Source organism: Orcinus orca, chromosome 9, assembly GCF_937001465.1.
Source record: "Orcinus orca chromosome 9, mOrcOrc1.1, whole genome shotgun sequence".
NCBI classification, from domain to species: domain Eukaryota; kingdom Metazoa; phylum Chordata; class Mammalia; order Artiodactyla; family Delphinidae; genus Orcinus; species Orcinus orca.
Window position 1 is genome coordinate 56,571,126 of NC_064567.1, and position 26,009 is coordinate 56,597,134.

The 26,009-nt window shown below is 34.7% G+C and overlaps 1 protein-coding gene across 4 annotated transcripts in view; it reads left to right on the top strand.

Moving 5' to 3' along the window:
• The window catches only part of VPS50 (VPS50 subunit of EARP/GARPII complex), a 136,063-nt gene that overhangs the window by 55,928 nt on the left and 54,126 nt on the right, over window positions 1–26,009 (top strand). For 3 of the 4 annotated variants that reach the window (XR_004481166.2, XR_004481167.2, XM_004265596.3), the window contains exons 13-16: window positions 6,524–6,656; window positions 9,654–9,745; window positions 13,786–13,880; window positions 14,206–14,304. Coding sequence is in view for 1 of the 4 variants with exons in the window: in XM_004265596.3 (XP_004265644.1) it covers window positions 6,524–6,656; window positions 9,654–9,745; window positions 13,786–13,880; window positions 14,206–14,304 (419 nt within the window). In the remaining 3 variants the exon portion in view is untranslated. Of the gene's footprint in view, window positions 1–6,523; window positions 6,657–9,653; window positions 9,746–13,785; window positions 13,881–14,205; window positions 14,305–26,009 lie in introns of those variants that run through there. The other variant, XR_004481168.2, reaches the window with a different exon arrangement.

A 26,009-nucleotide genomic window follows, 5' to 3' on the forward strand; every position in this document is an offset into this window, starting at 1 on the left:
TGTTGGTTTCTTTGAATCTGTCTTGTTATAGTTATGGTTCACACATGTCTGTGTAATAAGTTTCTCTATTTGAAATTTGGAGGTGATTTTTATAAATTAACGAGAGAGCACTAGTTATGAATGATTTTAGTGATAAGGTATTAAAGGCATCAGAAGCATTTGTTGCTTTGAGAATTGACACTAGTTGATTGCACAGTATAGGGGAAAGTGGTTTCTGGAGTCCAACTTTAAATGAAATGACTCTTTTTTTTTTACATCTTTATTGGAGTATAATTGCTTTACAATGGTGTGTTAGTTTCTGCTTTATAACAAAGTGAATCAGTTATACATATACATATGTTGCCATATCTCTTCCCTCTTGCGTCTCCCTCCCTCCCACCCTCCCTATCCCACCCCTCCAGGCGGTCACAAAGCACAGAGCTGACCTCCCTGTGCTATGCGGCTGCTTCCCACTAGCTATCTACCTTACGTTTGGTAGTGTATATATGTCCATGCCTCTCTCTCGCTTTGTCACAGCTTACCCTTCCCCCTCCCCATATCCTCAAGTCCATTCTCTAGTAGGTCTGTGTCTTTATTCCTGTCTTACCCCTAGGGTTCTTCATGACATTTTGTTTTTCTTAAATTCCATATATATGTGTTAGCATACGGTATTTGTTTTTCTCTTTCTGACTGACTTTGTATGACAGACTCTAGGTCTATCCACCTCATTACAAATAGCTCAATTTCGTTTCTTTTTATGGCTGAGTAATATTCCATTGTATATATGTGCCACATCTTTATCCATTCATCCGATGATGGGCACTTAGGTTGTTTCCATCTCCGGGCTCTTGTAAATAGAGCTGCAATGAACATTTTGGTACATGACTCTTTTTGAATTATGGTTTTCTCAGGGTATATGCCCAGTAGTGGGATTGCTGGGTCATATGGTAGTTCTATTTGTAGTTTTTTAAGGAACCTCCATACTGTTCTCCATAGTGGCTGTACCAATTCACATTCCCACCAGCCGTGCAAGAGTGTTGCCTTTTCTCCACACCCTCTTCAGCATTTATTGTTTCTAGATTTTTTGATGATGGCCATTCTGACTGGTGTGAGAAGATATCTCATTGTAGTTTTGATTTGCATGAAATGACTGTGATTGTCAGCATAGTCTTCAAGTACAGAGATGAACACATTTTGGCTTAAATCTATTAAAGACTATATTTATATATCTATCCCACCTTGCCTTTTATCATAAACTATTTACTTTCTGTGTATTTAGTGTAATGAATCTATACATTTGTTTCTATTTTAGAATATAAATTTAGGTAAGAATCATCTTGCTCAGTACATCATAGTCTTATGTTTGTACATATGAACGTATTTGAAGATAAGTTTGGGAGACTTTTAGACGTGGGCACTGGCCTAGCTAGATTTGTGAATTATTTACACTTGAGTAAGTTTGGTGAGAAAAAGCTTGGTATAATTTCACTAAATAATTTCAACTTTTTCTGAAAAAAATTTCCTATAAACATTTCTGTGTGTATACGCTCATCCAAACCCATTAAAGTTTAGCAAATAGTCAAGAGTTAACACCGTAAAGAACCTCCTTTTCCTTGAATAAATAGGCAAATGATATAGCTAGACAGTGGTTGGGTGGAGAATAGAAGGTAGTAGTTCCAAGTTTCAATTTTCTGGTTTGTTAAACTGTGGCAAGTATTATAAAAGTTAATTGGTGGGCTATAGCACAATTATTTGTATAGTTATAATTTTTCTTTGGGAAAAATAAGACTAACACTGCCTTCCTTTTATCTGTCAGAAAGATATGTTGGGATATAATTAGATTAAATTTATTTGCATAATATAAACACAAATTTATGCAAAGTTGAGTTTATGAAAGTTTGTAGAAGAGTACCTTTATTCCGGTGAATGATTTTTGAGTTGCAGCCCAGAATGTTTTTGTGATTTTTGCTTTTCTTTGTCCTCTGCTTTTAGGTTTTTCCTGACCTTGTGCATCATTATCGGTTTTCATTACATGTGTGTGGTATGAGAGCTATGTCAGTTGTAATGATGTGGTAAAAATAAACCAAGGAAAAAAGCAAGACTGGTTCATTGTAAAGGTAGTAATTATAATAGTAAACAGGGAAAGTCGACATAAAAAGTTACCCCAAATTATGGCATAAATATGCAGAAATATTTGTGTTGATCTCTGCAAGCCATGTGTAAATCTGGATAGCTATTCTAATTTTTCTGCAAATAGGTACCCATAGCCAATTCGGTATACTCAGAAGTTTCACTCCCTCCTGTGTTCCTTCCATTTTTATTCCCCACGCCACCTCTTACAGGTAACTGACTTCAGTGTTTTCTTCTTTATATTCACTGTGTTTATTTTTTTGATGATAGGCAAATATATCATTAAATTTTTTTCTATTTCTTATGACATACATATATATATAAAAACTTTTCCCTTTCTCACATGTATATGTATCATATGAAAGGGAAAATTTTTTATTTAAAAATTTTTAAAAATGTATATGTCTGCTTATTATTTTTCACAGTTGCAAAGTGCTCTTTTGTGTGTGTGAAGTTTATCCAGCTGATCTCCTCTGTTTGGACATTTAGATAGATTCCAGTATTTTGCAGTTACAGATAATCCTTCAACGAATAACCTTGTGCATATGTGTTTTTACATTGTTTGAAGTACACCTTCAGGATAAATTCCTAGAAGTGAGATTGCTGGGTCAAAGGGAAAATACACATGTAGTTTTGTTAGACAGTGTGGTTTTGTTAGATAATGTCAAATTCATTTCCAGAGGATTGTATCATTTTGCGTTCCCATCAGCAGTGGATGAGAGTTCCTGTTTTTTTTGTTCACAGCCTTGCCAACAGAGTATATATGGTATCAAAGATAAGCAAAACTGGACACTAATTAAAGTGGTATGGACAGATTTCAATCAGTAATATACTGTTGTAATGGGGAAAAGAATCCATTGTGAACTGAACTCAGCTTCCATTTGTACAGGCGTCACTGGGCATTGTAAAGGGAGAAAGAGGGACTAGGAAGGGGAATGAGCAGGGGCTCAGAAGAAGCAAGGAAGTGAAAAATTACAAAAAACAAGGGGGCTTGGTTCATGTGAAACCCATCTGGGTTAGGCTCCCACCTTCTCCCTCAGAGACTGGGAGACAGGGGCCCTATCTTCAGGTTTTAGCTGGAACAAACAATATATTCTTTTGGCAGCCTTGACTTTTCTCAGGCAAGCACTTTAAGGGGTGCTAGGGTCATCCTAGGGTTGTGGCCGTAAGCTGCTAGAAACTACATTAGTGTCTTGTTCAATTCTTTGTAGGTCAAGATTGAGGACTATTGAAGGAGAGGGCTCAGGGAGCCGGCTAGAGTTTGGTCAAGGGGAGAATCTTTGTTAATGGTCAGCTTTAAAATTTGCACTGATCTGATGAGTGAGAATTTGTTTCTTACTGTAGTTTTAATTTACATTTGCCCTATTATGAGTGAAGTTGGATATGTTTTCAAATATTTAAGGGCCATCTTTATATCTCTGTTAAGTGTGTTTATATCTTCTTCCCATTTTTCTATAGGATTTTTGGTCTTTTCCCCCCAAGTCTTTAAGTGTTCATTATAAATGTGAGATTTTTTTTTATTGTGACATGTATTATGAATACTTTTTTCAAGTTTATCATTTGATTTGTTTACTGTTGTTTTTTTGTTGTTATACAAAATTTATAAAAATTTTTATGTAGTAAAATTTATCAAATTTTACTTTTATTACCACTGAATTTTGAGTCATAATTACAAAGCCTTTACCTATATCAAGGTGAGAGAAGAATTAACTCATGTTTTCTTTGGGTGCTAGTATAGTTTTATTTTTTAGGTTCAACTGTCTTATCCATTTGGAGTTTGTTCCTGTGGGTGGTGTGAGGAGTAGATCTAATTTAGTCTTTTCCAACTGACCATCCAGTTGTCCCAACACTATTAATGAAAAAGACTGTCTTCACTTAAGTGATATGAGATGCTATCTTTATCATATACCATATTTTTATATGAGGCTAGATCTATTTCTGGATTGTTTTTATTGGTATCTCAGTAAATTCATAAATTAACCTAGGGAGAACTGACATCTCTGATGTTGAGACATCCTAACCAAGAGTGAGGGATGTCTATTTGTTCAAGTCTACCTTTATGTCTTTCAGTTTTTCTTTTTTTTTTGCGTTACGCGGGCCTCTCACCGCTGCGGCCCCTCCCGTTGTGGAGCACAGGCTCCGGACACGCAGGCTCAGCAGCCATGGCTCACGGGCCCAGCCGCTCCGCGGCATGTGGGATCTTCCCGGACTGGGCACGAACCCACATCCCCTGCATTGGCAGGCGGACTCTCAACCACTGCGCCACCATGGAAGCCCATGTCTTTCAGTTTTCTTCATAGAATTTTGGATCATTTTTTGTTAAGTTTATTCCTAAAATTTTTATCTTTTTTATTATAAGTGATTTCTCATTCATTGTATCTTCTAAATAATTATTTGTGTATATGAATTCTGTTATTATTATGTTAATTTTATAACCTACTTGCTGAATTTTTTTTTTTTTTTTTTTTTTGTGGTACGCAGGCCTCTCACTGTTGTGGCCTCTCTCGTTGCGGAGCACACGCTCCGGACGCGCAGGCTCAGCGGCCACGGCTCACGGGCCTAGCCGCTCCACAGCATGTGGGATCCTCCCGGACCGGGGCACGAACAGTGTCCCCTGCATCGGCAGGCGGACTCTCAACCACTGCGCCACCAGGGAAGCCCTTTGCTGAATTCTTTTACTGTTTGAGTTTTATCATTCATTCTCTAGGAATTATATTCTAGGTATATTATGTCATTTACAGATAGAAGTAGTTTTATTTCTTCTTTTCCTGTTCTTTTGCGTCTTATCATTTTCTCTAGTCTAATTGCATTGGCTAGTACCTCAAGAACATTGTTAAAAAGTCGTGGAGGGCTTCCCTGGTGGCACAGTGGTTGAGGGTCCGCCTGCCAATGAAGGGGATGTGGGTTCGTGCCCCGGTCCGGGAAGATCCCACATGCAGCAGAGCGGCTGGGCCTGTGAGCCATGGCCGCTGGGCCTGTGCGTCCGGAGCCTGTGGTCCACAACGGGAGAGGCCACAGCGGTGAGGGGCCTGCGTACCGCAAAAAAAAAAAAAAAAAGTAGTGGAGATAGTGGACATTCTTGTCTTCTTCCTGACCACAGTGGATATGCACTAAAGCTTCCTCATCTTAGGGAAATGTTTATCTGTTTTTATTTTCTCATGAGTTATTATTAGGAATGACTGTTGAATTTTGTCAAACCCTGAAAAAGGGTTTTCAGCATGTTTGGGGACAATCATTTTGTTTTTCTTCTTAGACCTATTAATGTGACAGATTGTTAATAGATCCTATAAGATTGAACCGTTGTACTGTTCTTGGCATAAGCCCCACTTGGGCAGCCTGACTCCAGTGGTTAACAGCGCCTTTATTTTACTACTTCTTAGTTGAGTTGCAGAGATTTGACATGCCTATACAAAAGTATACTTGCTGAGTCATACAAATTAGTATTTTTATTAATTGCTTGATGAATGAATGTTTTAGTAAATGGGGAATTTAGAGGAGGGGGAAATCATTATGGAGAGAAAAAATACTTTTTGAAAGAGAGAGGACGACTACCAACTGGGATTTCCTGAGCATCAATAACACCATAGCTATACTTTCTATATAGCTTATTTCTACTAGCTATTTATTTTGGAGGGCTTGGATCATAGTCTTATTAGCCTTTCACTGTTTTATCAGCATGATCAGTTGTGGTTGATTGATTACAAATTGAAGAAATGCTACGAAATCTCAAATGATGGAGCAGATGCTCCACTGTGACAGACAGAAAGCCTGCAAAATAGAATCGAGGCATTATTCTACCTGCAGAAAAAAAGGACAGAATGAGAAACTGATAGTTTTTACAAAGGATAGAGGGAGAAAAATCCATGCATTTCCTTTAGGGAGAAGATTTTGGACCACATATTGTTTCATAGCCATGTTATATAAAACATTTAAAATGCTTTTGTCAAATATGAAATATCTATATCCATGTGATTTACAGAATTTGCAGATTGTCAAAGTTACTTAATTTACATAAATAAAATGATTGACTTGTAAATTATGACCACCTTTTTGCAAGTTGTAACTTGGGTCCAAGGGTGAGTGTAAAGCTGCATTTCATGCTAATAACATGGCTTTGAAAAAAATATATTTGGGGAAGTTTGCACTCCTGGTTATGAGAGCACTTGCCATTCAGTAGTATGTGGATTCATAGTATATGGACTGATACTCCTAATGAATACTAAAAAGCCATGTTGAAATAGGAATTACTTGAACAAAATTTTCTTGCCATTGAACTTTATTATTAGATATATCAGTGGAAGAAATTTTCTTATCTAATTCTTGAGTGCATTTGATTGACACCATAACATTTTATTTTGATTAACTTTGTGTTAAACATGATAATTTGAAAGTTGGCTCTTGTCATTTTCTTCAGCATGTTACACCAGACAGCTATATTCCATGCCTTGCTGACCTGTGCAAAGCACTGTGGGAAGTTATGCTCAGCTATTACAGAACTATGGAATGGCATGAAAAGCATGACAGTGAAGATACTACTTCTGCTTCTGGTAGGAAATTATTTTGATTTGATTTTAAAAACTGAACTATAAATATGCCGTATTTCTGGAGTAAGGAGAAAGAAAAGGGACAGCTATACTTTTAGAATTTCGGGGACCATGATGACCATAGGTTAAATGTTCACCAGAGAAAGTGATTCAGCTGCTATAAAAACTCCATTACCTTTGGGGATTAACTGGGCTGAAGGACTTCTTATGTGATAGGTATTACAAGTTTCCAGGAATATGTGGTGATGACCTTAGGACTAAGTTATTAAGAAAGAGCTTTAAAAAAAAAAATGAGTTGCAAACTAGGTAGGACATTGGTCTGTCCAAATTTACTATAAAATTAATGCTAATGTTCAATATTAAGTCTTTTTGCTAATTTTCAAGTTGTACTAATAAAACTAGATTCTAAGAATTAATAATTATACTGATACTTCCTGAAAATAGATAGCAGGACATAAAAATTTCATAAAAAATGATGTTTTTAAATACCATCTTTGCAAGCAAAATACAACTTTAAATGTTTATGGTATAGTCATAAAGAGAAAATCTTTGAGAAGTTATATTAACTAGGCATGTTTAAATTACTTCATGTAATTATATATCTTAAGTGATTATCCTTGAACAATAGCTAAGATTAAGTATTCAAAATACTTTTTAAAGTAATAAATGAGTCTACCAGTATTTAGTATGGGCAAAATAAATTATACTGTACCTGTTTTCTTGTATTACATACAGTTTAATATAGCTAGTCAATCAAGTTATTCTAGTAACTTCTAATTTCTGAAGTGTTTGGTTTCTGTGATTGTGTGGGTGGAAGAATGCGCAAATCTTAGTTTGATTAAACATAGGATTTTGGTAGTATAGAAGACATACGTTTAATATTTATCTTAACTCATAAGAAGCTAATAAATATAGATAGCAAAAAATAAGAAAGATAAATTCTGTGGAAGGATTTTCATTCTTTTAGAAATATTGTTGAGGGAGGAAGAGGTTTAAAGGAAGAGAGAGAAAGGAGAAAGTAGAAAACGGGGGGCATTGAGCCAGGATTCTAGGCCAGACTAGGCCAGTTGGGTATTTTTACCCAACTCCTCTACTACCTCTGAGGGTATGGGCTTTGCAGTCAGAGATACCTCGCTTCAAAGTTTGACTGCCATTTACCAAAGGCGAGAATGTGAATAGGTCACTTTATCATCTCCAGGCCTCAGTTTGCTCCTTAAAATGATAGGTTAAGAAAACAAAACAAACAAAAAGCTTCATAATATAGTAACACATCTACCTGTAGGATTGCTATAAAGTTTAGAGAAAATGTGAAAGTGCTTACACTGGTTGTTGTTAATATCATCAAAGGAAATGGATCAAGAGATGATTATAATAATAATGAAATGTCTATAGGCCCTTTTTTTTTTTTAAATTTCATTTTACTTAGGGAATTCCTGGGCTTAAGGGATTTTTTTCCCCACAAAGTTTATCTTGTTTTGGCAACCTTTCTTTTTGTCTAGATATGGTACCAGTTTAGATATCTCAGCACCTCTTTTCCTTTTACTAGTACATTATTTAAGGAGAAACCAAAGGAAAAGTTTGGAACAAAATTAATACATACTTTAGATATAAGAGTATAGAAGACAATATATACTTATCATGGTGAAGCTCGCTTTTTGTTTCAGGCTAATAGTTTACAGGTATTATGTATTGTATGCATTTTCATTGGGGTATAGATTCAAACTTAAAACTCTATTTGAGGGCTTCCCTGGTGGTGCAGTGGTTAAGAACCTGCCTGCCAATGCAGGGGACACGGGTTTGAGTCCTGGTCCAGGAAGATCCCACATGCCGCCCGTACGCAGCAACCAAGGCCCAACGCAGCCAAAAATAATAAAATAAATAAATTAAAAAAAACCTCTCTTTGAAACTTCTATACTTAGTCCTCTTTGCTAAAATTCCTTCACCCTAATCTGTATAATTTAAGAATGTTGAGGGCTCTGATCAGTCTAATAGTCAGGTGACAATATCTAGTACTGTAAAAAGTTATTTGTTCACCAGAAATTCTTCCTTTCTTATTCACGTTAAGGACTAAAATTGTAGGAATCAGTAATTCAAAAGTTATTCTTCACAGAACTTCATACAGCTGAAAGGGCCTCTAGAGTTCATCCGTTGTTGTTCTCTAGTGATACTACTGGTGTCCTAACACTTCACCATTCTAAATAAACTAAAGCTGTAGCTCAGGTGCACTGCTCTGAGCTGCTGGGTTCCTAATGGCCAGACCATACAGATGATATGGCTTGAGCTGTAGGAGTAGTCACAAGTACATTAGGCATGTATCTGGGGCCTGGCCTATGAAAGGGCCTTTTGCTGCTTACCAGTGGGTACCCTGCTAGCCTAAGATGAGATCATATCCTCAGTTGTTCTGCACAGTTTACTTGCACAAAGGCATAATTTTTAAAATATAATGTGTATGTGTATTTTCAGTTGCTTTTAGGGGGAGAATTATTTTGAGGCAGCTCATTGATCTTACCTGTTGAACTGGACATTGTTAGATTATTTACCTGGAATGGATAAAAGTATTCTGGATCATGAAAAATATAAAATGGATGCATCATTGCCTCACTGCATGAGCAGTTTTGCACTCTGCACTCTTGTTAACATGCATATTAATTGAAAATTGGGTTAGTTGGTCCTGTAATGCCCTGGCAGTAGGCAGTATATGGGTCATTAAGAATCTGGTTTCTGGGATCACACTACCCAAGTTGGAATCCCAGCTATAATCATGTATAAGCTGAGTGGTCTTAGGTGTAAAGTACTTAACATTTCAGAGTCTGAATTTGTCTATCTTATCAAATGAGTTTAATCCTAATTTCTACTTTTTGACATTGTTTTGGTTGTATAAATATTGAGAATATTGTCTATATTTTACACATGCTTACAATATATGAGAATCCAAATTTTTTTTTTTGAAAACAAAAATGTGAAGCAAATTTTAAAACGTATACCATCTTTTATTTTCAGAAGGGAGTAATATGATGGGTACTGAAGAAACAAATTTTGATCGTGGCTACATAAAAAAGAAATTAGAACATGGACTTACACGAATATGGCAGGTTTGGTTTTTTTAAACTATTTTTTTTACAAAAGCAATAGAAACCTTCATGTCAAAGTTGTTTCAGAAATTCAGTATTTAAGTTTTCTGTATTTGTTTTCCCTGCAGATCTAATCATGTGTTAGTTTTTCTTTGGAATAAGTCTACCATTTGAGTTCTGTAATTTAGTTGTCAATTATATTTGACTATAAGTGGCAGTAGAAAAAGTTTTAATTTGAAAATATCCATTGGAAATATTCCTTGATAACATTTTGCTTTCAGTAACCTAACAGATTTGTGCTTTCCTAAAGAAGTTGTTTTCTTACTGAGATACTGTTTATTTTGTGTGTGTTTTTTTTCCTTTTCTATTAATTTTAGGAAAAGGATAACTATATAATAGATGACATAGTTGGGTTGGAGTCTAGAACAGAATGAAGAATTCTAAGTCAGTGATTTTTGTGCCTTGAGTGAATCTTATGTATTTATTGACTGAATGTGTATTCCTTGGCTTTTCTTTTGCAGTTTAGTAGCTTAGTTGTTATCAGATAACTAAATTTGTTAATTTGTTAAAAATTTTCACTTCCTAGATAAGTGTAATTTCTTTGATGATAACTTTGTTCTTTTCAGACTGCTTCAAAATTTAGAAGACAATAGACACTTTGACCATATTATGGTCTTTTAAAATGTATTTTTTATTTTTCTAATGAAGCTGATGTTTAGTTTGAAAATCTTTTATAGGATTTCTTTTGAAAAAAATGTTTAGGAAAATATATACTGAAAACATAAATTTCCTCAAGAATCACTTAGCAGTTATAATTTAGTGCTCTTCTAACTTTTGATAACTTTCTATTGCAGATATGCTATTAGAATTTATACTTTGATATTTAAATATGTGATAGTGGTAAGAGCTTTGCCTTTTGTGTTTTCTGATATGACCATATGAAACAAATTTTTAGTTTCCCATTAATTATGGGTTGGGGCTGACTTTTTTCTGAATGTTATATATAACAGAAAGGAAAATCTCATTCTCTAGTGTCAGATATGAGTTGTTTCTGATTTAGTCTTCTAACAGGCTCTAATTATACTTTGTTGAAATTGTAGAATCTATGATAGAATTTCTGGTAATTCAAAGTACTTTGGATTATTGGCCTGGTATTTTATATAGCTAGTTTCTATTCAATCTGGCAACCTGATGTCATTCTTGATATAGGAATATCTGTTAAATGTAAGATTTAGTAAAGCTATTATCATTTAAGTGTTTGGCAGTTTAATGAAAGTCATCATGCTTTTGAATATAGATAATTATGTTGTAGGTTTCAAGTTTTAGAATATCTTCATCTCCACCCACTTCAAGTCCCTTTTGCACCTCCAACCCCAATTCTCATCCAGTTCTACACAGGACTTTGTGTACGTTAGGAACTCATTAGTATTTGTTGAATTGAAATTACAAAGCTCAATGCAATTGAAAAAGGCAAAAGCTCTGAAAAATAAATGTTTTTTGAGAACACATCTGGCAGACAAAACCTGGCAGGAATTGAATTCATTTGATAGCACAGTCTGACCAGAATTGTCATTTGGCTTTTTGTAGTATTTATTTATCCCATTAAGTTGAACATTCATATGTTGAAGGGATATAAATGTGTTTTATTTTGGGATACTGCCCTAGACCCCACTGGGGATGTTATATAATATATACTATACATGCCATAATATATTTCTAATATCTGAAATGCTAAATTCCAAAGCACAAGTGAGCATGTGACAGTTTATTGACATCATAAATTTATTATAGAGATGATAGATGATTGAGAAGCATAAGAAGGTAGTTAATATTTCTGACATAAAACTAAACTCAGAATCATAATCACCTTGATAATTATTATAAAAACTTTTCAGTTTTGAGAATATTGTTGCAAATTTTCCATGCATTTTGACTAAGTCAGAACCTTTAAGGGAAAAAGGTTGTATCAGTCATAATATGTGTATCGCACTGTTTGTGAGTTTAAGAACCGTGGTGAAAGCATGGTCCTTGACCTCGTGGAGCTTACATATCCAACCCTATGAAAGTCTTGGTCTTTCAAGATTTTCTTTTTAGTCTTTAAATATTTGATATGTGAGAAGTGACAGTTTTAAAATGCTTATTATTTCTTTCTTTTACTATAGAAAATTAGGGTTGGAGTATTTCTACTTTTTGTGAATTTGAAATTTTCTTTACAGCCTAATAAACCACCCACTTTTAAAGTTCTTCCTGGGGCATTTGAAAAATAACCATGTATTTCTTCTTTGTATTGGGAATTAGGTTCTCTATGTAAATTAAAGCAGTTTATTATTTATATGTATTATTCTCATCTATATTCTTATTTGGTTGTGGTTTTCTTGGTCTGTGCTGTTCTGCGGGAGGAGTTTTAATCTTCCAGAATGATTGTAGTTTTTGTCAGGTTTTTCTTTTATTTCTAACAGCTTTTGTTTTTATACTCGGATGCCATGTTGATTGATGATGCAATGCTAATAACCACTTTACTTACCCTCATTGTACATAATTCTCTTTATTAATTTAAAAAAATAGCTCTTTTCTCCTTAGGCATTTTGCAGTGAATTCTAGTTTGCTTTATTATTACCATTGCTGTATTTATTTTGTTCATATTTTCCTGATAAATCCTTGACTTTATTTTAAATGTTTTTCTGTCATGTTTTAGTTGTAAAAATAAAGATAATATATAAAGTTCTTAGTATAATGCTTGACAAAAGTAAATAATCAGAAAACAGTAGTTTTTACTGCTGTTTATTAAGCTTTTATGTGTATATTAGCACTGTTTCTGATTTATTTTTCCTATTCCATTGACTTTTCTCTATATTGCTAGTGTTTTGGGGGTAGTTTTTAATATATTTAATATAGGTGGTACAAGTCCTCCATCATCCCTGATAACTTCATCCTTTCAAAGTGCTGTTTTTAAAAAAGAGGTTATTGTCTATTTATTATTTCTAGTGAATTTTAGAATAATTGTTGAGAAGAAAAGTTTTTGTGTGTGTGTGATTTTGGTTAGAATTTCACTGTATCCCTACATTAACTTGGATAAATTGACATATTTACAGTATTTAGGTATTCAGTCCCTTGACTCTCAATTTATGGAAATTTCTTTTGTATCCCATTAGAATTGTTAGTTTTTTGTTATAGGTCTGATAGCTCTTATTAAAGTTATTCCTAAGTATATTGTATTTTCAATATTTGTTTTAAAAGAAATCTCTCCATTTTTAGGTGCTTCAGCCAGGTATACGTGAAAACTATTAATTTTTATATACTGTACTTAAACACTTCACACAATATCTTATTAATTCTAATTATTTTTGAATTGATTATTTTGGGGTTTCTAGCTTACTGAACCATGCCCGGTGATTTTTATCAGTATATCTAGTATGAGGACATAATTCTTATCTTGCATGTGTGTGTGTATTAGTAGTGATGATTGTGTTCCGTACTATTTTTTTTAATTAGTTAATTTATTTATTTTTAGTTGCATTGAGTCTTTGTTGCTGCACGGGCTTTCTCTAGTTGTGGTGAACGGGGGCTACTCTTCGTTGTGGTGTGTGGGCTTCTCACTGCGGTGGCTTCTCTTGTAGCGGAGCACGGGCTCTAGGCGTGCGGGCTTCAGTAGTTGTGACACACAGGCTCAGTAGTTGTGGCACGTGGGCTCAGTAGTTGTGGCTTACGGGCTCTAGAGTGCAGGCTCAGTAGTTGTGGTGCACGGGCTTAGTTGCTCCGTGGAATGTGGGATCTTCCTGGACCAGGGCTCGAACCCGTGTCCCCTGCATTGGCAGGCAGATTCTTAACCACTGCGCCACCAGGGAAGCCCCAAGTCTGTACTATTTTTATATCTGATGTTCATGGAATTGTCTCTATGATATCACCCTAAATATGTTGACTATTAGCCTAACTAGATATTTTTTTTATCAAGTTAAGAATCTATTCCTGTCTCATTTTAATGTGTAACTATACAAAAAATGGCTCTGAGAACTTATTTTCTATATTTTGAATTTACTTGAAATATTTATTTTTTTTTATAGGATGTTCAGCTAAAAGTAAAAACCTACTTGCTTGGAACTGATTTGTCAATATTCAAATACGATGACTTCATCTTTGTTTTGGATATAATCAGCAGGTAGTGTTTGCGATCTTATTCTTTAGTTTGATTCATTGAACCATGATAATCAATGAAATCATGAATCACTGAGTTGTAATGTATAACTTAATGGAAGTAAAGATAATTGAACATTCATAGTCTAATTTCTGCTAGGTTTATGTGTGAGTGTGTTTAAATATTTTTGCCCTTTGGATGTTTGTAAACTGTAATGAATGTGATCTTTAGAATTTCTTCAAACATCCAAATTTTTATGATTTGTTATCTTTGAATAAAGATGACCTGTACTTTTTTCCCTATAATAAACATGTTGCTGAAATTTACGTAAATCTTTCTGTCCAACTAGGTTGATGCAAGTTGGAGAAGAATTCTGTGGTAGCAAGTCTGAAGTTTTGCAAGAGTCTATTAGAAAACAAAGTGTCAATTATTTTAAGAACTACCATAGGTAAGAACTCTAATAAAATATGAATAGACTTATTTAGGTAGTGAGAATACCTTTGTCTAATGCTTAACCTTATAGTGTTAATTGGTTTAAAATAATTACTTTTGAATTTGAAAGACTATCTTTGTAGCTTTTTTTAGGATGGTTAAGGATTTTTTTTTACCAAAAATATCAAAGTATTCTGATTATTTTTTGTAAATTTCAATATGTGTTTTGTCTTGAGGGGCTTAAAATATTGAACTGACTTCTGTATGGGTGGAAGATGATTATTACATTAAGGATCCCCAGAAGAATTTGGCCACTATTCTCTACCTGCATATATGGTGTGAGCTAGTAAGGAAGTTAAATCAGTAGCGGCAGCACTCAGTGAGTGGGGGATGCTTGAAACTGTGTGCCTTTTAGGAGTAAAAAGGCTTTCAGAGAACAGGGCATGATATTCAGAATGTAGCTACAAAGCCAAGATTTTGTACTATTGCTTTGCAAAACAATCACTACTAACTTTAAAAAGGGTGCCTAGGAATGGTTTTGGGAGTGGAAGAAGGTGGGAAAGAATGTTTATACAGCAATGTGTTTGTATGCTTAAAGCAGCGTTAAATTGAGAGAATATTTATTAGACCTTTCTTCATATAAGCTGGACCCTATGCTGTACACGTTATATACATTTTATCATTTGAATTGAGTTACAGCTCACTTTTTATACTGCATTTTTAATTTTTAAAATTAAGTTTTGATTTTGTTGTTATTTGGTGCTGGGGAGAGTTGGGATTTGAAATTCTCCTTTCTTTCCTTGTTGGGAATCAACCCCTGGTCACAGGGATATGTGCTATGTCAGAAGAGAGGTTACTGGACGTGAAACCATTGACTAATTTATTATTGAATATATTTAAGTACACATTTTCTGTCTTAATTGTAAACTATTAAATATTTGTTTTGAAAGTATATTTAAGTTGATCCTGTACCAAAGCAGAGCCCTTGAGTTTCACAATTGAATGAAGAGAATGTTGAAAAATTAAAAAAAATTTTTTAATTGATTATACCTCAGGAAAACAGTGGTAAGGGAACAACATGAAACCCTAACACTACCTTAATTTATAACTTCCTTTTCTGTTAAAACTTAAGCCCTGTTAAAACAGAAGGCTTGGCCTGTACACATTGCTGTCCAAAATGAGAGGGGCCTTATACTCACAGATGGGAAAGGATAAAGAACTAGGAAGGAGCCAGAAGCTTCACTTACCCTGTCAGAATGCAGGCATTGCTAGATGTCCATTTCTCAAAGATTGCTTTATATCCAACCAGACAGCTGGGGTGTCTTTTGATGTTCATTGTGACTGCAAGATGTGTGTAATGCAAAAACATGGATTTATTTAATGGTTTGCATTCTGCATTCCATTTTACTTACTGTCAAAAGGTGTCTGTCATCTGTGGCCACCAGGCAAGGGCATTTCTAGACTCTGACTATGATGGATATTCCTTACAAAAGTTCACCTTGATGAAATTAGAAAATATAGAAATGAATTATTGTTTCCAAAACACTCAATATTTTAATGGACTTTTCTTGTTAGAAACATTTGTGAAACTTGTTTCCCATTGAGGAGGCTGTATTGTATTCTTAGAAGGGGAGCAGGACTGGGAAATGGTAAACTTGGGATCTTACTACATTTCTGCCACCTGCCATCTCTCTGTCATTGGACAAATCATTTAACCCCTCTGAGATATGGTTCTATCTATCAATCGTAAAATGAGGTGGCTGGACTAAAAGGTCTCCTGAAGTATTACCTGCAGATCTTTCCCTTTTTTCTTGCAGCATTGTGTATTATAAAAATTGGAATAGGTTAAAAAAAAGTAAAGATGTAATCTTTCTTTGTAGTATTCTTCTCTTTTCCCAATGTTTAAACCAGTCTTGCTCATATACTGCCTGTAGTCATTCTCTCTCCAACAGCTGCCATTTGGGAAATTATAATGAAATCACTTGGTAAAGTTGGTGCCAACCATCAGTGTGTTCTGAAGTACATCTGTTTCTTTATAAAGCAAGATAAACTTGACAGGCAGTTTAGAAATGATGCCAGTGTATATATATTGAGTTGACGAAAGTCATTACATTAGCCAGTGATGAATCTAAATCTACTAAATTCCGATTTAATATCTCCTTCACCAAATCATATTACATAAATACCGAAAAATACCATGAAACATGGTGAAATATAGATCATCTGTTTCAATTTTGTTAAAGTGTTTAAATATGCTTACAATTTGTTTCATGGTCCTCTACTGCCAAGTAGAGCTCTTGAGAATAAAGAAATTCTTGAACCGAATTACTCTTATTTTACAGTCCATTTAGGTTGTTGGTTTGAAGATGTAAGCATAATAAAAAGGTGAAAATAGAAGCATTTTCCTCTTTGGCAGAACATCTGTTTATAAAATGTACCTACGTTGCTCGTGGAAGTTGTATTAAAGCTTGCATGCCATTATCTTTTTCTAGGGCAAAGCTGGATGAGAGTGTGAGGGAGCACAGTCTCTGTCATCTGTCAGTGTAAATTCTCATCTTTCAAAGATATATTTTATTCTCCCAGGTTTCTTTATGTTCAGGTTCTATGTTTGTATATACCAAATGCTGTCATTCTTCTGCCAGATGTTGCAGAATTCCCCAAAGCACAAATAATCTAATTTGAACAGTAATGACGTAGAAATTATGTAGCAGTGTGCTATTGCCAAAACATTCTATTTAACAAGCACCTTTTATTTTTAATTACTTTAGTATTTAGAGCTTATAAATGTTTTCAATGATCCTAAAGGTGCACTGACTGATGTCAGAAGAGGGGAAAGGTCACCTGTCCTTTTAGGGAGAAAGGTCTCTCCTTGCCTTTTAAGGTTTAAGTTTATTAAGGTTTGGTTTATTCCTTAAGTGTCTTTAAAATGTGTGTTTCTAGGGTCAGTTTTATTATCCATATACTTATCTTTGTTTTCTGTCTGGATCAAATGATTTAATCATCTCTTCTGTTTTTGAATACTGGGCCTGACATTATCTAGAACTGACCTGCCGGCACGTGTTGCACCCCTACCCCTAATCCCCCACCCATATATCCTCTGCCAAATAAGTTGTTTTGGTTAAGGCTTCAGGGAGAGTAGTAAATAAGTTACCAATAATTTTAGTTGTTCTATGGGAGATCTCATAAAGAGGTTTTTTTTTTTTTTAAAGAAAAACCTAACCTATAATAGCTTCAATTTACAAGTGTCCACAGATATGTTTTCCTAGTATTGCTTTGTAACAAACTGTCCTGAAACTTACAGGCTTAAAGCAACCATCATCTTCTCATTATTACATGTATTCTGTGAGTCAGGAATAATTCACGCAGGGATCAACTGATTCTTCTCCTTCTCATAGCACTGACTGAGGTGACTAAGCAGTACTCAGCTTGTGGAAAGCTTGCGTAGCAGGTTCAAGACGGCTTCACTTGCACCTTGGTGGAGATGGCTGGAAGGGTGTACAGCTGGGTTGGTTAGTCCACATGTCTTCATGTGGCCGCTCCAGTATGATGATCTCAGGGTGGTTGGACTTCTTACGTGGCAGCTGGCTTCCCATAGGACTAGAGTTCCAAGAGAACCACACAGAGGCTGCATGACCTTTTCTGATACAGGCTCAGGAGTCATGACTACCACATTCCTTTGAATACAGGCTTGTCATAAGGCTGGTCCAGACTCAAGAGGAGGGAAATTAGACTTTTTCTTTTGATTGGGGAGTGGTAAGGTCGTGTCATAGAAGAGCATGTGTGTGGGATAGGAGGTATTGTTGCAGCTCTCTTTGATATATTCCTTGGGAAAATAAGGAGAAATGTTTTCAGAAAATAATTTTTTTGGACTTGGTGATAATGGTGCCAATAAGTTAAATTTATTTTTAATATGTGAAGTGTTTTACTGAAAATTTATGTAAAAGTACAACTATTTTCCATCTCTAAACTATAGAAGAGGGCTTAAATTTTGGACTTAAAATGAGAACAAAAGGAACAATGTCTTCATGATATGTATCTGTTACATTACACTACTCCCTCTTCTCTATATATGTACATACACATAAATACACAATAATAATGGGTAGGCAACTATTAAACTCCTCTTAGTAAATACAGTTGTTACTGATTTCCAATTTTCTTCCTGCTGGTAAAGCGTCTGGGGCAGTGTGGCGTTATCAGTGGCCTTGGGTTCCTACCTCTAATGTGTTACTCACTGGCTTCATGGCCTGTGTGATTTTAACCAAGTTTTTTACTTTTCTGAGCATCAAATTCCTTCTCTTTAAAGTGTATAAAGGCTTATATTAGATACTCTACCTTCTTTAAACCTTGTGCTTTTATCATTCGTTTTTGGAACCTACATTTTATTGCTTCAAGTCTTTTATTAGGTTAAGTAAAAGATCGGTGTTTCACACAGTTCTAATTCACTGACATTTTTCCTTTAACTTGTAGGTCATTATATTTGAGACACGTTGTAGATCGGTTATTATCTCCTTCACTATATTTGCACTTTAAAATCTCTTTAATTTTATTTTGATTGTACGTATTTTTTGTATACCAGAGAAGGTTTTTTGTGTCCTGCTTGTGTGTTGTTTCTAAAGATGCAGGTGGCACCCAGAGTGCTTAAAGTAATAATTGGGACTGCTTTTCATATAACTATGATTATAGTCAGTTCTGTTATTCAACATCTAATTACAGTTTGTACTTTACATACTCATTCATTGCTTTTTCATCATAACTGCCATCTTTTTTGTGATTTAGAGTAAAATAGAAGAAAGGAAATAAAATGCAAATCTTTCAATTTGTGTAAAATGTTCTTGGGGAAAGAGATGCAAAGGAAGTTTTCTTTGGCTCTATTGAATCAATTTGGATAATATGAACCAACATCATTTACAGTAAAAAAAAAAAAAAAAAAAAAAAAAAAAGTAAATTTTTGCCTTTGACTATTGTTTCCAACCATGTTGCAGTGAAAAGAACAAGGTTTGGAAATTGGGGCCCCTGTCTCTGCTGTCTACTACTTGTGACCTTGTGACCCTTCACAAGTGGATTAATGTTTCCTTGGGCCATTTGTGGCCTTATCTTAATGGGCCTGCCCTTTATTGCGGACAATTTAGGAGGGTAGTGAGTAGATTATTACAGTTTTTTCTTTTGAAAAACTTTATTAAATCATAATTCATATAAATGTATGCATATCTTATTGTACAACTCTATGAATTTTTTACATATATGTACACCACATAAACTGCCCGGATTAAGATATGGAACTTTTCCAATATCCTAGAACAAGGTACAAGGTGTATCCCTTGTACCTTTTCTCGGTCAGTAGCCTCCTCAGAGGTAACTGCTATTCTTCTGTCACCAATGACTAGTCATGCCCGTTTTGAATATTATGTAAATATTGTAGTTTTATAAATGTTGTTCTGAATTGTATTGCTTTTTATTTTAAATTTCCTGTTGTTTCTTACACACACATACACACACACGTTGATTTAGTTAGTATATTGACCTTGGATTCCTATGATCTGGTGGTTAAATTAGCATTTTATTAAATCTAATAGTTTGGAAATTCTTTTGAATTGTTTATACAATATGTCATTTGTGAATAATGACGGTTTTATATGTCTTTCTAATCTTTGTATTGGTTAGGACATCTGGTACAGTGTTGAATAGAAGTGCCAACAAGGGATATCCTTTCATTCAGTACTTTATGATATTTGTATGATATTTGTGGTAGGCTTTTGTAGATACTCTATATCAGATTAAAGAAATTCCTAAGAGACAGCCAACTTTAAGGCAAGAAATATTGGTAAAAGTAGAGGGGATACTTCATAATGATGATAGATTGTTAGGAAGATATAATAATCCTAAATTTGTATATTCCTACTAAAATAAATTTAAAATATATAAAGCAAAAGTATTCAGACTAAAAGGAGAAATAGACAAATTGATAATCATAGTTGGGAAATTTTATGTGCCACTTTCAGTAATTGGTAATACAAGCAGACAAAAAAATCAGTAAGGATATATGTTTGACCAACATATTAGTAAAATTTGCCTAATTGATATAGATATATTGGTATATGTATGTTTATACATGTGTATATATATTACAACACTTGACAGCTGAAGAATTCATATTTTTTTTTAAGAGCAGAAGGAAGGTTTATCAAAATCGATCAACTGCTGGGCTCTAAAGCAAGTCCTTAAAAAACAAAAAGTCAAAAGATTGAAATCATAGAGAGCATATTCTCTGACCACAGTGGAATTAAACTACAGATAAATAAGAGAGATAACGAGAAAACCTGCCAGGTTTTTGAAATTAACCTATTTTCAGTGTTAAAGAAGAAATCATATTGGGAATTAGAAATTATTTAAAAATGAATGATAATAAAAGTATGATATAAAAATTGTGGGATATAGCTAAAGCAGAAGGGGGAATTTTTAGCTTTAAATGCATTTTTTGGTAAAGAAGAATGTTTGAAAATCAGTGCACTAAACTTCCATTTCAAGAAGTTAAAAAAAAAATGACAGCAAATTAAACCTAAAATAGAGGGAAGATAATTACAAGAGCAGAAATCAATGAAAGAGAAAGTAAATGTATAGTAGAAATCTACAAGGCTACTTAGCAAGACTGAGCAAGAAAAAGAAACACAAATTATATCAGCAGTTAAAAAGAAGGTATCTACACATCTTAGGACATTAAAAATAAAACAAAATGATATAAACTTTATGCTGATAAAGTTGACAATTTAGATTGAAAAGAACGAATTCCTTGTACATACTTAATAAGCTGATAAAATAAAATATAGAAAATCTGAATAATCCTGTATCTTTAAAGAAATTGAATCTTTGCTACAAAGCATTTCCATAAAGAAATCTCCAGGCCTGCTGCTGTCACTGGTCAATTCAGCTAAACATTTAAGGCAGAAGTAATATCAAGATAAACTCTTTCAGAGGACAGAAAAGGACGGAATGCTTTATAACTTATTTTATGAGGCCATCGTAGCACTGATACCAAAACATAACAAGTACGTTATAAAAAAAAAAATTACAGGCTAGTACCTCATAAGAACATAAGTGTAAAAATCGTGAACAAAAGATTGGCAGATTATATCCAGAGATATCTAAAAACGACAATACATCGTGAAAAGACAGGGTTTATTGCAGGAAAACAAGGTTGGCTAATTTTAAAAATTAATAAATTTAATTTACTAATTAACAGCTACAGGAAAAACACCACATTGATCATTTTAACAGATAAAGAAAAAAAATTTGATGAAAATTCCACCCTAGTTCCTGATTTTAAGAAATCTTGTCTGTAATTTTTACTTTCAATCTAGTTTTGCTTCCGACCTAATTTTAATATCAATCTTATATGTAAAGTATGCCTCTTATAAACAGCATGTAGTCTTTTTTTGTTTTCTTATTTTAAAATCCAATCTGACAATTTTTGTGTTTTGATTGAACTGTTTTTTTCGTTTTCATTTAATGTATTTATTGGCATAGTTGGGTTTAAACCCATCACATTGCTGTTTGGTTTCTGAAAGTGTAGATAACTTTTTTCATTTATTTTTTTCTCTTTCTGCCTTCTTTTGGCTTGATCATCTATGTTTTCAATTTTCATATTTTTTCTCTCAGGTTTAAAATGTATATTCTCATAGTGGTTACCATCAACATTCCAATATGCATTCCTGTTCTGTTCCAGTTGACCTTAAGTTAATATACTTCCATAATAATGGGAGAACCAACTTTGTAACTCACTTACCATCTCTTACCTTTTAATGTTTTTGTCATATATACTTTTACTGTCTGTATTATTTTCGATACTTTTTTTTTTTTTTTTGCGGTACGCGGGCCTCTCACTGATGTGGCCTCTCCCGCTGCGGAGCACAGGCTCCAGACGCGCAGGCTCAGCAGCCACGGCTTACTAGCCCAGCCGCTCCGCAGCATGCGGGATCCTCCTGGACCAGGGCACGAACCCGTGTCCCCTGCATTGGCAGGCGGACCCTCAATCACAGGGAAGCCCCTATTTTCTATACTTTTTATGGGTAGGAATAACTAAGCTTCAGTCTGTGAGTTGGTATCTTTTATCACCATACTAGTTTTATATTATTCTGTAATAGATTACAATGAGTTTAGCAGCTTAAAACAACACCCATTTATTATCTCACAGTTCTGTGGAAGTCTGGATCAGCTTGTCTAGGTTCTCAGCTTAGGTTTTCAGAGGGCTAAAATCAAGGTGTTGGTTGGGCTTTTATCTGAAGACTTTGAGGAAGAATCTGCATCTAAGCACATTCAGGACATTGGCAGAATTCAGTTCCTTGTGGTTTTAGGACTGAGGTTTCTGTTTTCTTGCTACCTGTCAGCTAAGAAGTGTTCTCAGCTTCTAGAAGCTGCTCTCCAGTCCTTGCCCCTGACCCCTTCCATTTTCAAAGCCAGCAATTCTCTCTGACTTCCCCCTTCTGCTATCAGGAGGAGAAAAAACTCTGCTTAAAAGGGCTTATTCAGTTAGATTTGTTCCACCTGGATAATTTCTGATTTGATTAACTCAAGGCAGCTAATTGTAATCTTAATTATATCGGCAAAATCTTTTTTCCATATTTGGTAATGTAATCATGGGGGTGTTCTTCAACACATTTAGTCCTGGGAATTAGGGCAGACAATCTTGAGGGATTTTAGAGTGCATTTTAGAGTCATGCCTACCTCAATAATTGTAATAATAGCTTTATTGAGATGTAAATCACATACCAAAAATGCCCAAAATTCACTCCTTTAAAGTATATAATTCAGCAACAACTTTCACCACTATCTAATTTCAGAATATTTTTATCACTCCATAAAGAAACCCTGTACCAGTTTTTTGTCACTCTTCTCCGGCAGCACCTGACAATCACTTATTTAGTTTTTGTCTCTATGTATTTGCCTGTGATATTTGCCTGTATACGAACATTTCATATAAATGGAATCATACATTATGGCCTTTAGTGTTTGGCTTTCACTTAGCATAATATTTTTAAGGTTCATCCATTTTGGAGCATGTAACAGAACTTCCTTCTTTTTTATTGGTGAATAATATTCCATTGTATAGATATACCATATTTTGTTTATCCATTCCTCAGTTCATGGACATTTGGGTTGTTTTCACTTTTTAGCTGTGATGAATGATGGTGCTGTGAACGTTCGTGTATAAGTTTTTCGTTTTGTTTTGTTTAAGCTGTAAGGATTTATGGTACAACATGAGGAATATAGCCAATATTTTGTAGTAACTGTAAACGGAAACCTTTAAAAATTATAAAAAAAATTTTTAATTAAAAAAATAAAACTTATTTAAAAACAGCACTCTCTTCAACCAAAAAATTCTCTTCCCTCGACCAGTCAAAGGAACCACAATCCCACTGAAACTTCAAACAACAACAAATGCAAAAATAATCAGAATAAAAGTATACCTTTTCTGCAGATGAGAGATCCAACACAGTTTTCTTTTTTTTTTTAAACATCTTTATTGGAGTATAATTGCTTTACTATGGTGTGTTAGTTTCTGCTATACAACAAAGTGAATCAGCTAAATGCATACATATATCCCCATATCCCCTCCCTCTTGCATCTCCCTCCCACCCTCTGTATCCCACCCCTCTTGGTGGTCACAAAGCACAGAGCTGATCTCCCTGTGGTATACAGCTGCTTCCCAGTAGCTATCCATTTTACATTTGTTAGTGTGTTTTGTCAATGCTACTCTCTCACGTCATCCCAGCTTACCCTTCCCCTTCCCCGTGTCCTCAAGTCCATTCTATATGTCTGCATCTTTATTCCTGTCCTGCCCCTAGGTTCATCAGAACGTTTTTTTTCTAGATTCCATATATATGTGTTACCATACGGTATTTGTTTTTCTCTTTCTGACTTTCTTCACTCTGTATGAGAGACCCTAGGTCCATCCACCTCACTACAAATAACTCAATTTCATTTCTTTTTATGGCTGAGTAATATTCCATTGTATATATATGTGCCACATCTTCTTTACCCATTCATCTGTTGATGGACACTTAGATTGCTTCCATGTCCTGGCTATTGTAAATAGTGCTGCAGTGAACATTGTGGAACCTGACTCTTTTTGAATTATGGTTTTCTCAGGGTATATGCCCAGTAGTGGGATTGCTGGGTCGCATGGTAGTTCTATTTTTAGTTTTTTAAGGAACCTCCATACTGTCCTCCATAGTGGCTGTGTCAATTTACATTGTCACCAACAGTGCAAGAGGGTTCCCTTTTCTCCACACCCTCTCCAGCATTTATTGTTTGTAGATTTTCTGATGATGGCCATTCTGACTGGTGAGAGGTGATACCTCACTGTAGTTTTGATTTGCATTTCTCTAATGATTAGTGATGTTGAGCATCCTTTCATATGTTTGTTGGCCATCTGTATGTCTTCTTTGGAGAAATGTCTGTTTAGGTCTTCTGCCCATTTTTGGATTGGGTTGTTTGTTGTTTTGATATTGAGCTGCATGAGCTGCTTGTATATTTTGGAGGTTAATCCTTTGTCAGTTGCTTCATTTGCAAATATTTTCTCCCATTCTGAGGGCTGTCTTTTCATCTTGTTTATGGTTTCCTTTGCTGTGCAAAAGCTTTGAAGTTTCATTAGGTCCCATTTGTTTATTTTTGTTTTTATTTCCATTACTCTAGGAGGTGGATCAAAAAAGATCTTGCTGTGATTTATGTCAACCAGTGTTCTTCCTATGTTTTCCTCTAAGAGTTTTATAGTGTCCGGTCTTACATTTAGGTTTTGAATCCATTTTGAGTTTATTTTTGTGTATGGTGTTAGGGAGTGTTCTAATTTCATTCTTTTATGTGTAGCTGTCCAGTTTTCCCAGCACCACTTATTGAGGAGACTGTCTTTTCTCCACTGTATATCCTTGCCTCCTTTGTCATATATTAGTTGACCATAGGTGCGTCGGTTTATCTCTGGGCTTTCTATCTTGTTCCATTGATCTGCGTTTCTGTTTTTGTGCCAGTACCATGTTGTCTTGATTACTGTAGCTTTGTAGTATAGTCTGAAGTCAGGGAGTCTGATTCCTCCAGCTCTGTTTTGTCCCTCAAGATTGCTTTGGTTCTTCGGGGTCTTTTCTGTCTCCATATAAATTTTAAGATTATTTGTTCTGTAAAAAATGCCATTGGTAATTTGATAGGGATTGCATTGTATCTGTAGACTCCTTTGGATAGTATAGTCATTTTCACAATATTGATTCTTCCAATCCAAGAACATGGTATATCTCTGCATCTGTTAGTATCATTTTTAATTTCTTTCATTAGTGTCTAATAGTTTTCTGCATACAGGTCTTTTGTTTCCCTAGGTAGGTTTTCTCCTAGGTATTTTATTCTTTTTGTTGCAATGGTAAATGGGAGTGTTTCCTTAATTTCTCTTTCAGATTTTTCATCATTAGTGTATAGGAATGCCAGAGATTTCTGTGCATTAATTTTGTATCCTGCTACTTTACCAAATTCATTGACTAGCTCTAGTAGTTTTCTGGTAGCATCTTTAGGATTCTCTATGTATAGTATCATGTCATCTGCAAACAGTGACAACTTTCCTTTTCTTTTCCGATTTGGATTTCTTTTATTTCTTTTCCGTCTCTGATTGCTGTGGCTAAAACTCCCAAAACTATGTTGAATAATAGTGATGAGAGTGTGCAACCTTGCCTTGTTCCTGATCTT